General features: G+C 44.9%; 1 protein-coding gene across 1 annotated transcript; it reads right to left on the reverse strand.

The window, feature by feature from the left end:
* Window positions 1–1,365: 1,365 nt before the first annotated feature.
* Window positions 1,366–13,709, reverse strand: RRM1 (ribonucleotide reductase catalytic subunit M1). Its single transcript, XM_072133614.1, has 19 exons — window positions 13,465–13,709; window positions 11,114–11,202; window positions 10,637–10,814; window positions 8,325–8,425; window positions 7,683–7,742; window positions 7,558–7,597; window positions 7,302–7,464; window positions 5,835–5,976; window positions 4,884–4,967; window positions 4,596–4,757; window positions 4,428–4,507; window positions 4,135–4,336; window positions 3,754–3,903; window positions 3,453–3,674; window positions 3,295–3,371; window positions 2,806–2,941; window positions 2,604–2,699; window positions 1,978–2,166; window positions 1,366–1,772 (listed from the first exon to the last, which is right to left on the reverse strand). The coding sequence occupies exons 1-19, from the start codon at window positions 13,481–13,483 to the stop codon at window positions 1,575–1,577; spliced, it is 2,388 nt and encodes a 795-aa protein (XP_071989715.1). The 5' UTR covers window positions 13,484–13,709; the 3' UTR covers window positions 1,366–1,574.
* Window positions 13,710–14,359: the final 650 nt, after the last annotated feature.

Genomic DNA, 14,359 nt, shown 5'->3' on the forward strand with positions numbered 1-14,359 from the left:
GACATATTACCATCCCCTGAGGAAGCCTGTCTACAAGGCGATACGCGTGGGGTCTCTCCACTCCATCCGATTGCTACCTCGACTTACCTGGTAATGCTTTATAAGTATATTTCTTATGTATTGTATACCCTTGCTAGGTTTCTGCTCCAGCAATAAAGTCACATTCTTTGTAGTTGTTACATACAAATTGTATGGATTTTGTATTTGAATGCAGCCTGACACTTAAAAACCACTTTAAAAAACCAGCAAAGACTTACGTAATTAAATAAAATATTTTGTTGTCCAATTCGCACATCAGCCTTTTTCTTTGTGTTTGGTATACTATTACGGCAAACATTGGGGGGGGGGGGGGGGGAGTTAATCTTCTGTGAAATGTACTGGAAAGCGGAATTCCAAGTGTAGTGAAATTGGCAAAGTAATTGTAGGGTTTGAAGAAATAAACTTGGGGGAGGAGTTTAAGAATCACATATTAAATAACAAATCTTCATTCTGCCGCGCACCAGATTTAGGACGTGTCCATTATGACGCGCGAACGGGTCCAAGTGAAATCTGCTTTTAAAATTCAGAAGAAGGGTGTGATATTCTGAAAACTAAGACCTTTGGATTACTTAAAGTTTTTATTGGAGGCTAAATGGCAAAGCTTGGCTATTTAAGCGCCATTTTCTGTTACGGGGTTCATGGCCAGAATTTGGTTTCTATATTGTAAATAGACCTAGGGAAAGGAGGGCAATTTTAATTGTTATAATTTCTCTTCATATTTAAGTCATACAAGGCCTGCTAAGGTACTTGAACCCTTGGGGGTCCTATCACTTCTACAATATACTGGGGGGTCCCATAATTTCTGCAATGAAATATACTGCAATAGTTTTGAATATTTACATCTTCTCCAACAGAAAGCAATATAGAATAATAGGCTGCTTGCCGTCATTGTGCCAGCCAGTGCCCTGGGGCACCAACCAGCATTTGATGGCAGCGGCTATGAGCAGAACTGTTAGGACCCGCCCTCAGCTCAACAACACCGAATGCAGAAGTTACCAGGTGTCAGCTGTCTAATACAGCTGACACCCACCCCCGCTTGGGGAGGCCTCGATCTGCAGTAGGAGTAAAGAGGCTACTGGGGCGCGGAGTAGCCGCAGCAGGTAGCCTCATGTCCGGCTACTCCACGCCCCAGTAGCCGCTTTACAAAATTTACATATTAGGGCAATAAAGATTTCAAAAAAGATAGCTGTGATAGTAGGTTGTCAGATTAGCCAGGGGACCCTAGTGAGGTCTCCATGCATCATAAAGCACACAGGAAATGCTACACCTTTTACCTTAGAATGACCCTCATTACATCATAAACTACCAAATAAAAACTCTCAGACCTTTTGTAGAAAAAGATGAATTCATTAGTTTCTAGTGCACAAGAACGACAGCACGGAGCGACGGATGATCCTTCCCGACCACCAGGTTATAAACAGGCTACAAGGCCCGACCCAAGAGACTGTAGACTATGTGCGTATGTAAGCGGAGGCTTTACAGGGACTCAAGTCATGAGCAGCCGAAAGTCTATACAAGCTGGAGCGGAATCTCCTCTATGATCCGCACATGAGACAATCATCCCGGTTTTCTAGGGAACACACCATGGCGGCTTTATTTCGCTCCTTCTCTTCTATTTTGTCTGACTCCTTTGTTAGGCTCTCTTTTTCCTTGAGCTTTTCCTTGTTTAATGTGAACTGGATGGGATTAGCTGCCGGCCGTGTGCGCAGGTAGTACATGCCCGTCTTCAATCCCTAGAAAGAGAGAACAGTGAGGAAAAGGCGGATACTGTCCACATCAGGGAGTCAGGCTCTGGTCACATGTGAATAATAAAGCAATGATCTACCTGATGAGACCCCTCTGTTACATGTGGGCCCCATACTTTATATGAAATATGCTGCATATTTCACATAATGACAGAAGATTGCACAGTTTTACATGCATGTACACGTGACACACCTGCTTCCATCCATAGAAGTGCATGCTGGTCAGTTTGCCGTAGTTGGGTTCTGCCACATGGATGTTTAAGGACTGACTCTGGTCAATGTAGGCTCCTCTGTCAGCCGCCATCTTAATCACAGTCTTCTGAGAAATCTCCCACACGGTCTTGTAGAGTTCTTTCAAGTCATTGGGAATGTCATCGATGGTCTGAACATGCAATATAAAATATTCAAGTCTTATACAGCGTTTGAGGTTGTTCCTATTCAGTGGTGGTACCAAGAGTATTAGACAGTCCCTATAACTCTCAATACTAAAGAACTTTCCCCACACTCTATACCAGTGATGGCGAACCTTAAAGATAGAGTGCCCAAAATGAGACCCAAAACACACTAGCTTGTCCCAAAGTGCCAACACGGCAATTTAGGCAGTACCAAACTTATTGCTAACAGAATCTTTGAGGTCCAATCCAACCCTGTGCACAGCAGGGTACTACTTGTTGTGCCAGAGACTGCAGGAAGATGCCATGTCTAAACTCTGAGACAGCCCGCGTGCCCACAGAGAGGTCTCTGAGTGCCATCTCTGGCACCAATGCCATAGGTTCGCCACCACTGCTCTATACAGACAAATTCTAGTCTGAGCTTTACCTGAATAGATCCATTACAAGCAATGATCTGATTCTTCATCTCTTCATTCCATAATCCTCTTTCAGTGAGATCCTTTAGCAAGTGCGGGTTCACAATCTAAAAAGACAGGACAAACCTGGGTGAAAGGCATCCAAGGCAAACTGCAGAGGTTGCTGCTGCTGAATTGCAAAGACATGACATAAAAGGCAAGTATTGTGTATACCTGGAACTCCCCGGATAAAACTCTGCGGGTGTAGATGTTACTAGTGTACGGTTCAATGGACTCATTGTTTCCCAGGATCTGGGCAGTGGAAGCAGTGGGCATTGGAGCAAGGAGAAGGCTGTTTCTAACACCAAACCTGGCAAGAAAGTTGAGGGTTGAGTGAGACACGACAACAAGTGTACAAGAAGATGACAAAAAAATGCAAACAACTCCAGAAAAAGCCAATTTAGAAGTCTAATGTGCAATTGCTGCAGCTCATTCCCACATCTTGAAGTGAAAAAGACTAAAATTGTAAGTTGCTGCTCATTAAAGGAACATTATCTAGTTTAAGCATCTATACCGATCCACTAAACATGTATTATAGGGAGGGTGGGGTACCAGACAGCTGTAACCCACTAACCAGATGCACTCTAGGTAACCCAAAGCCTGCAAGTCAATCCAAACATCCCATACAAGACAACAGTGCGCAGGAGTGTTGTGGTTACTTACTTAGCAATTCTCTCTTTTAGAGACTTCCAGTCCCAGAGATCTGTAGGGGTCACATCCCACATGTCATGCTGTAAGGTCTGTAGAAATAAATCAATTTATCATCATCCAGGAGTATAACTTTGATGCAAAAGGAAAATAAATGCTGAACCGTTTCTTACCCCTTTACTGACTGGAGACCCCTCATATGTATCGTAAGCACCAAGCTCCTTGGCGAGTTCACAGCTTGCCTCCAGAGCAGCGTAATAGATGGTCTCGAAGATCTGCCTGTTCAGTAACTGAGCTTCAGCGCTCTCAAAAGGATATCTCATCATGATAAAGGCGTCCGCCAGGCCCTGCACACCAATCCCAATGGGCCGGTGTCTCTTGTTGGAGTACTCGGCCTGTGAAGAGGGATGTTATTTAGTGCACTAGAATTGGGGCCAGAAAGTTTGCAGACACGACCAGCACAGACGTCCTCACCTCAGGTACTGGATAGAAGTTGATGTCAATGATTTTGTTGAGGTTTCTGACTACGACTCTGGTCACATCCGCCAGCTTTTTGAAGTCATAGGTCCGGTCTTGTGTCACATACATGTTCAGCGCCAGAGAAGCCAAGTTACATACAGCAACCTACAACAAAAGGATATCCATGTGATTATAAAACCAAACTACAAAGCAAAGTGTTTACTGCAGAAATACAAGACTACATCGTGCATCAGACAGGTACAACACAGGATATCCAGATGGCTGTAAAACCTTAGTACATATGAAAAGTATCCTACAGAGAGACAAGACTACACAGTGCATCAGGTTACCTCTATACACCACTTGCTACAGTATATTCTACCTAATAAGCCTCACCTCTTTGTCGCTGGTGTACTCCACAATCTCTGTGCACAGATTACTGCACTTAATCGTGCCCAGATTCTGCTGGTTGCTCTTGCGGTTACACGAATCCTTGTAGAGCATGTACGGCGTGCCGGTTTCTGTCTGAGATTCCATAACGGCATACCACAGCTGCTGAGCCTTCACTACTTTACGAGCCCGACCCTCTCTCTCGTACCTGAAAAAACACAAAAAAAAAAAAGATTACTCCGTAACAGGACACAACTTAAAAACATTTTGTGCATAATTTTACAATCTGACACACCCACCTTTCATAGAGCTCTTCAAACTTCTCCCCCCAAACTTCCTCTAGACCTGGACACTCGTGAGGACACATCAAGGACCAGTCCTATAAAAGGGTTAAATATAGCATAATAAAGACTTCACTCCTAATGACTGGTTATAGTTTAGTAAAAGCATCCTCCGATTTTCTGTACCTGATTCGATTCCACACGTTTCATGAAGAGATCTGGGATCCATAGGGCAAAGAAGAGATCCCTCGCCCGCTGCTCCTCCTTTCCAGTATTTTTCTTCAGATCCAGGAACTCAAAGACATCGTAATGCCATGGCTCCAGGTAGATGGCAAACGCCCCAGGTCTCTGCAGGAAAATATGTGAACAGCTAAGTAAGTGTTCAATGTATAAATGTCTAAAACATAGGAGGCAGGATGAGAAGCCCTTCAGAAATACAATCTACACAAAGACCTCACAAAGACAGATACAAACCTTGTTTCCTCCCTGATCTACGTAGCGGGCCGTGTTGTTGTAGACGCGCAGCATTGGCACCAGGCCATTGGAATTACCATTTGTCTAGAAAGCAAAAAAAAACAAACATGTTGTAGTGCAAAATTAAAATCTTAGTATTGCACGCATCAGCAAGGGGGCCAACACAGTTACCGCTAACCAAGCGGATAGGGTTACTAGTCACAGGAGTACAATTAACCCTTTACATTTGCTACTTTGGTCCATAAAGGACTTTCCCCATGTAGACCATTTATGTCAGATCCACTTCCATCTTGGAAACATAGAAGTCAGACTAAATAGAGTGCACCACACATGCCCAACCCTCTGTTATTTGCTCTAAAGATGAACAGAGACTGTGCTCAGCACTGCCATAGAGTTGGAGAGTGGTCACACATACGGAGGTACACACACTATTCAATGGAAACATCAGTCTACATGGGAAAAGGCCTACAAAAAGGGGATATGCAATTGCCTGGAGGATGAAAAATATGGCCGCTATTGTCCAAATACAGTGCCAGACCCGACTATGAGATAAATGAAGCAGAGTTGTGATACTGGCACAAACCATGGTCAGGTGTAACCAGTTTTCCCTCTCCAGATAAGCCCTTTATCAGTAAGGGAAGATCCGCCACTGATGTAAGCGTGCTATAGCATCTGCACTTCTCACTCAGGACATTGATACCAGAAACAAAGCTCTGCAGAGTTCAGGCACAGTCACTTGAATAACACTAACAGGTCCACGGGACCAATGTCCACAAGGCCTGTGAGTGAAAACACTGGACCACCAGTAAATAATTTCACATTATAAGTAGTACAATTCCTATCGAAAGAGGCTGCAGTATTTTAGTGGGGTGGTGCCATGCGCTGATCACAACACATTAATAACTCACAAGCAAACCTCTGTAATAAACATTACTACCCCTGTACACTCACCCCTGCAATATAACTCCCAGTGGCCCGGATACAGCTGACAGCAAGTCCGATCCCTCCAGCCGACTTGGAGATCAGAGCACATTGCTTCAAGGTATCGTAGATGCCTTCAATGCTGTCATCTTTCATGCAGAGCAGGAAACAGCTAGGAGATAAAAGAAGGGTTAAGTCACTTTCACACAGAACAGATCTGCATATAGCTTTGGGCCCAAAACACCCAATGGGAGGGGTCGGTCCATGAATCACTGTCCAACCAACCACAATGCTGTGGATGGGACACCAAGTTTAATAGTGATGTAGGATGCAAGGATCCCCCACTTCCATGTGAAACAGCAGCATCATGAACACAGTCACGTGTTTTAGCCCTTTACACTTGCATAACCTCACACCATTTCGTTGATTCTGTAACAGCTGTATCAGTGCAGGGCCGGGTGTCAGCTCCTCATCGATAGACACTGATGACCAAGATTTCTGTTTGACGGCTGTGCTGATGACAAGTTTCTCGTCCCGCCCAGCACTCTAGCCCCTCCTCCTGCAGTCCAGGGCGGAGCTCACACTGACTCCATCTGACAGTAGCATGGGGAGAACTACAAGCTACAGACAGATAAGTTCTTTATTTGGGAAGGCACAGCAGATCTAGTGTGTTGCGATATAGCAGAGATGTTGGGAGAGCTGAATGTCCTTCCATAAAATAGGCAGATACAAAATATGTCAGATACAAGTACACTGTTCAGCAGCCAGATGAAAGTGTATATAAAGGAGCTAAAACAGCAATAAAACCGAGTAAACTTATGAAGGTTAAAAAGATATTTACTGTGTTATCACTAGGGGGGTTGAGATTTAAGAATTTTCTTTCATGTGAAAACCCCTTTAATGAAACATCCTGGGCAGGGAAACCTTTCAATGGTAGTGTATTATGGCAGCTTAGTATCCCAACCGTGTGTTATTTAATAAATGCTGCTTTTTAAACAAGAGGTAAAAAGTGTAAAAATATAAAGAAAATGTGAAAGTTATTTCATTTACAGCAATACACCAAGTAAATAATAGGTCCCTTCAAAGCAGTCATTGTAGATCTGCTACATACAGATGCAACCACTAGAGGTCTCTGTCACACACACACAGAGGGAGGGTCAGACCAGGCGGAGATCATTAGGATATAACAGTGTACAGATCACATTACAGGGGTAAGACTAGAGCGTGTTCATCAGGGTCTGCAAAGGTTAGAAAATAGACTTAAATAAATGCTAGAGTCACATCTCAGTGTCAGACTTATCCAGGGCTTGACCTTTGGGTTTCTGCTGGAGGTTTGCACAAATATCCATGAGATTAACCGTTGTTTAAATTGGTTATAGGCAGCTCCGACATGCAGAGATGAGGGTATATTTGTAGGTTCAGGAGGAATGACAAACCACCTGGGTAACAGAGGTGCAGGATACACCGGGGGCGGCCGCTGACTGTACTGTAACATACCTGGAGAGTTGGGGTCTGTTGGTGCCTGCATTGAACAGTGTGGGGGACGCATGGGTGAACCATTTCTCAGACAGAAGGTTGTAGGTTTCTATTGCGGCTTCAATGTCCTCTTGGTGGATGCCCACAGACACCCTCATGAGCATGTGCTGGGGCCGCTCTGCCACTGCAGGAAGAGAGAGAAGGGGTTTCATATATGGAGAAGACAATGAAGGGTAAAAACCCAAACCCCCCTGACTGGTAACATCTGTTCACTTACCTTTTCCATTAATTTTTAGCAAATAGGAACGTTCCAGTGTCTGAGAGGAAAGTGAAAAGAATTAGTGAAGGTCTACAAGGATCTCAGTGTTTACATCAGGCTGGCGGCCCAAACCCAGTCCTCACCTTAAATCCAAAGAAATTATAGGAGAAGTCTCGATCATAGATGATGGAGGAGTTGAGACGCTGAGGAAAACAAGGAGGCATGATAAATATCAGGAGGCTCAATGAAGGCGGCTTACACCACATTAATATGGGGGTCTCCCCACAGGCTTACACCACATTAATATGGGGGTCTCCCCACAGGCTTACACCACATTAATATGGGGGTCTCCCCACAGGCTTACACCACATTAATATGGGGGTCTCCCCACAGGCTTACACCACATTAATATGGGGGTCTCCCCACAGGCTTACACCACATTAATATGGGGGTCTCCCCACAGGCTTACACCACATTAATATGGGGGTCTCCCCACAGGCTTACACCACATTAATATGGGGGTCTCCCCACAGGCTTACACCACATTAATATGGGGGTCTCCCCACAGGCTTACACCACATTAATATGGGGGTCTCCCCACAGGCTTACACCACATTAATATGGGGGTCTCCCCACAAGCCTAAGGAGAGGTCAGAGGCCACAACACTCCTGTGAGAAGACCCCCAGCACTTATTACATAGTCACATAAAGGTATACAGGAGGCGTCTGCTTAGATTTGTATTTGCCATTAGTGGTAACATAACCCGGGTTTATACAGAACTTACATCTTTATTGGCGAGTACAAGGTCCAGCGTCTCCTTAGAAACCATGGGCGAGTGACGACCGTTCAAGGGGTTCACATAGTTATACAGATCTTCCATCACCTCTATAAAAACAAAGAGCTCCCATTAGACTGATCAGAAAAACCATCATGGGTTCATATTAAGTTTACTGCTTAACACCAGCTGACGATACAGATCGTTCTTATGCAGCATCTGCCTGCCGATGAGGACGATCTATATAGTCATCAGGATTGCATCGTCGGGGTCAGAGTGAGACCAGGTTTTACATACACCCTGATCTCTGCCAGGCAGGGAGGCTGTGCCTTGCCGTGCAATTTAACCCCTTAACTGCCGCAATCAAGTATGTTTCTTGTATGTTTCCACAAATCTCTGAATAATGCTGCACCTCCCTATCTCTCTTCTCTCATCTCAGTCTATTGCCCTTCCCGTGCTCTTCGATCTGCCAGTGACATTAGATTAATCTCTACCTTAATTCGAACCTCCCATGCACGTCTCCAGGACTTCTCCCGAGTTGCACCAATTCTCTGGAATGCCCTTCCCCAGACTCTGAGACTAATACCCACCCTCCAAAGCTTCAAACGTGCTCTTAAAACCCATCTCTTTAGGCAAGCCTATCACACTCGCTAACTGCATGAAATGTCAACTCTCCCTTTACTAATCCATCCTATGTACTATCCTATCTGTTATCGGGCAAACAGCAGATATATACCAAGCTCCAGGCTTCTCTGCAGTCTTTCACCTTGGACCCTGTAAATAAGATGGCGGCTGATGGCTGGTTAACGCAGCAACATCGTTGTTTAGTAAATTATTTATTAAATTATTTTATATTGTTCCCTTATAAAGAATGGCTGGACCATTATACAACCTCTTGTGTCACCCCCTCATCCTCATAGTCTGTAAGCTCTTGTGAGCAGGGCCATCACTCCTATTGTTCCATATGACTGTTTGTTCTTTGTAGTGTAATATAGTTGTATATGTCCCCTATGATTTGTAAAGATGATTATGATTATGATTATTATTATTATTATCATTATTATTATCATTATTATTATCATTATTATTATCATTATTATTATCATTATTATTATCATTATCATTATCATTATCATTATTATGTTTCCCTGTCACTCCTCTGGCCCCCAGCAGCACGATTGCTGGGCGTTGGGATGGTTGACATGGCAGCCGGAGGTCTGACAAAGGCCTCTATCTCTGCCATGTACAGCGCCTATGAGGCCCAGTCCAAGTCTGGGTTCCATGGCCAAAATGTCAGTAAAAGACTGATATATACAATATATATTCCCAATGCAAGTCCCCTAGTGGGACAGTAAAAATTAAAAATTCACAAAAACCACACACGTAGATAGAAATAAAATGACTCCGCTTCCCTCCCAAAATTAGAATTGGTTTTGTCATGTCCATATCTTCCTGGGCCAAGCAGCTATTACGTTATTAACTACTCATGGTCAGGAGAGTCCACTTCTGATGAAAGCAGACATGATTTTTGACCTCCAGGCAACAACTTTAAATGGATTGTTCACTTCTAAATGCAATATTAAATTGGACCTTAGTGATGAGGGTGTTTCCTCCATCTCCCCAGGCTGTGTAATACTCTGCACTACTTGGCTGACGGCAGCAGCTGCCACTGTTCTGCGAATGCAGGATTTGTGTCTTTGGATCCACTAGGTGACTGCCCCTTGGTTTTGTGGTCTATTAGAGAGACGCCTCCCCTGCAGATGTTCCACTTTAGAAGACAGGGACTCAACACTGCTTGCATCTTCCCGGTGGCTATTACAGGTTGGAGTCGTAATGAGTTTTGAGATTGTAATCACAGTTCATTTGCATTTTTATTGCATGGACTAAAAGTTTAGATAACATTTTGTGGATTTTGCGGTGATGTCTCAGGAAAACAATATGGAGAGAAATAAGCCCTTAGTTCCATAAATCACAGTGACCTCTACAGCAGGATGAGAGAGTGCGTTTTGAGACCCAATCTATCAGCTCAGGGGAGACGCCTCATAACATTCTGTTAACGCAACATTTGTATTTACAAAATGCTCGGCTGATAAATTGCATTTCAAAACGCAATGTAAACACCACATGTGAACACAGCCTGAGGAGAGAGCAGCAGTCAGGTAAAAGTGCCGAATTTCCTAACAGTTATCTGACATTTGTTCTTCTAAGCCAAGACAGGTGATGGATATGAGATTGGCAGGGGATGATTAGTGTTTCAGGCTCTTTCCGACCTTCCTGTACAAGACAATTCCAAATAAGAAATAAATGACTAGTTTGCTCACCACTGAAGATCTTCTTGGTCTCCTTGTGCAGATTGGACACTGCGATCCTTGCGGCCAGAATAGCATAGTCAGGGTGTTTAGTAGTCAGGGTGGCTGCGGTCTCTGCCGCCAGGGTGTCCAGCTCCACAGTGGTGACACCGCTGTACAGGCCCTGGATGACTTTCATTGTGATCTGAGCCTGCGGACACATAATTTAAGAATTCCTTTAATTTATATAGTGCACACAGATTACTCAGTGCTGTACAGAGTTTGCCAGATCAGTCCCTGTCCCCATTGGGGCTCACAATCTAATCAACCTACCTGTATTATTTTGGAGTATGGGAGGAAAACAAAGGACCTGGATGGAACTTGAATCCAGGACCCCAGCACTGAAAGGCTGTAGTGCTAGCCACTGAGCCACCGTGCTACCAGACGATACCTGGTTGTAATCACTCAGTAACCCACATATACAAAACAGATCATCGCTGCAGCACTCACCGGATCCACAAAATCTGCGTTAAGTCCATAGCAAAGCTTCTGGATGCGGGACGTGATCTTATCAAACATGACGCGCTCCTGCCGCCCATCTGTGGAGAAAGAAGGAAAGATCATGAGACTTCACCATAAGGGTCATTCAGGGGGGTGGGAGATGGTCAGACAGGGCAAGGGTCACACATGACGCGTCACCATAAGGGTCATCATTCTGGGGGGAGGAATGATCAGCCAGGACAAGGGTCACATCATGAAACCTCAATGTAAACATTCACCTGGAAGATATTTACACAGGATCTTATGTTATCTGTAGATATAAAGATGTGGAGGAGGGGATTATACACAAAAGTGACCCTCATGTAGGGTGCACCCTCCAAAATACACAGCAGATCAACAGGAGGCCACCCGACAGGTCCATACATTTTACAGGACAAGTCACAGGGATGAACCCAAAATAACCCCCAGCCTCCGCACTACAGATGGCATTGTCTGCACTATAGGAGCAGGGGTGTATTAGGATATTTGGGATAGGGGGTTACAGCTGTTTATATAAGGTTATACTGTGATACCTTGGACATAGGGGTGTGAGAATATTTGGGGTAATTTTTCGGGCACAGAGGTGCATTAAGGGCAGTCATTCAAGGAGAGGTGTGAGAGGATATACAAGGATATTAGTGCTACTTCATATATGGGGTGTATGCATGAGAAGTTACCCCAAAATATCGGTATACACCCTCTTATACAGGTGCATGTTTGGATATACCTTGATAGAGGGGTGTATGAAAGAACATTGGGGGGTATAAGGCACAGAGGGAGGACATTAGGGAGATTATAAAGATATTTGGGGGTACATCTGAGGTGTAACGGGTTATATATGATATTGGGGGTCTCAGATGGAGATGTACACCCAAGGTATCACTCAGATACTTCCCACCCCTTATATACGAGTGGATATCTGTATACTTTGGGGGGCACCTTTGATGTTCACAGGTGATGTTTATGGATTACAGGGTAACAATACAGACGCAGGGGTCGGCTATTATCAGGGGGTCCTAAGAGGTAAATATTAGGGTACATACAGATACATGGGGGATAAGTCTATACCCGGGTCCTATGAGGTAAATATTGGGGTACATACAGGTATATGGGGAATGTCTATACTCTGGGGTCCTATGAGGTAAATATTGGGGAACATACAGATATATGGGGGATATGTCTATACTCTGGGGTCCTATGAGGTAAATATTGGGGTACATACAGATATATGGAGCCTATGTCTATACTCTGGGGTCCTATGAGGTAAATATTGGGGTACATACAGATATATGGAGCCTATGTCTATACTCAGAGGGTCCCATGAGGTAAATATTGGGGTACATACAGATATACGAGGGATATGTCTATACTCTGGGGTCCTATGAGGTAAATATTGGGGTACATACAGGTATATGGGGAATGTCTATACTGTGGGGTCCTATGAGGTAAATATTGGGGTACATACAGGTATATGGGGAATGTCTATACTGTGGGGTCCTATGAGGTAAATATTGGGGTACATACAGATATATGGAGGATATGTCTATACTCAGAGGGTCCCATGAGGTAAATATTAGGGTACATACAGATATTAGGGGTGATATGTCTATACTCTGGGGTCCTATGAGGTAAATATTGGGGTACATACAGGTATATGGGGAATGTCTATACTGTGGGGTCCTATGAGGTAAATATTGGGGTACATACAGATATATGGAGCCTATGTCTATACTCTGGGGTCCTATGAGGTAAATATTGGGGTACATACAGGTATATGGGGAATGTCTATACTGTGGGGTCCTATGAGGTAAATATTGGGGTACATACAGATATATGGAGCCTATGTCTATACTCTGGGGACCTATGTGGTAAATATTGGGGTACATACAGATAATAGGGGTGATATGTCTATACTCTGGGGTCCTATGAGGTAAATATTGGGGTACATACAGATATATGGAGCCCATGTCTATACTCTGGGGTCCCATGAGGTAAATATTGGGGTACATACAGATATATGAGGGATATGTCTATACTCTGGGGTCCTATGAGGTAAATATTGGGGTACATACAGATATATGGAGCCTATGTCTATACTCTGGGGTCCTATGAGGTAAATATTGGGGTACATCTATGCTCTGGGGTAATCTTGGGGTCTATATCACCACCTGGGGGAGGGGGTATACACAGATAATAGGGGTGATATGTCTATACTCTGGGGTCCCATGAGGTAAATATTGGGGTACATCTATGCTCTGGGGTAATCTTGGAGTCTATATCACCACCTGGGGCAGGGGGTACGCGGTATTTGGGGCTCTCACCTCTCTTGATGACGTGCATTGTGCTCCTCAGGCTTCAGGAACCTTTTTCCTTCACAGAAGAGAAATCTCCTCACAAATGAAATGAGCGCGAACTGCGGCAAACAAAAAGTCCCGCCAAAGCCGTAGGCGGTGACGTCACTGATTACAGCGCGGGGGGCGGGTCTTGATGAGGGATTAGACACAAGAGCTGCGAATCCGAGACAGGAGTCGTTGGCGGCCACGCCCCTACCTTCTGGCGGGAAGATGTGACAGGAAGGGCTCAGAGAACATGGAGGCGGCTGCGCGGCTATTACATACGTTACGGCCGCGCGCGCTCTGCGTAGAGGGGAGGCCAGGCTGACGGCTCCTGTCTGCACATGGCCGCCATTTTGTTGGAGCCAAATGATGTGACGTAAGCGATTATTTGATACGGTCAGGAAACTAAAGCACTTCTTGTACTGGTTGACGTAACATGTAAGCCGCGGGGTAATGCTGAGCGCTCTATAAATAAGGCAATGAGTGCAGATGCTGCCAAGAAGGGAGGAAAACGCCACAAAACCAGCTGTGCCATATATAGCTGCACTCTATAGAAATCCACCTCCCTGTACACACATGTATAATAATCCCTGGCCCCGCCTTCATGGAGCCCCTTGTATAATGCCCCCTGGCCCCGCCTTCATGGAGCCTCTTGTATAATGACCCCTAGCCCCGCCTTCATGGAGCCCCTTGTATAATGCCCCCTGGCCCCGCCTTCATGGAGCCCCTTGTATAATGACCCCTAGCCCCGCCTTCATGGAGCCTCTTGTATAATGACCCCTGGCCCCGCCTTCATGGAGCCCCTTGTATAATGACCCCTTAGCCCCGCCTTCATGGAGCCCCTTGTATAATGACCCCTGGCCCCGCCTTCATGGAGCCT

This window comes from Engystomops pustulosus, chromosome 2, assembly GCF_040894005.1.
Source record: "Engystomops pustulosus chromosome 2, aEngPut4.maternal, whole genome shotgun sequence".
Lineage (NCBI taxonomy): Eukaryota > Metazoa > Chordata > Amphibia > Anura > Leptodactylidae > Engystomops > Engystomops pustulosus.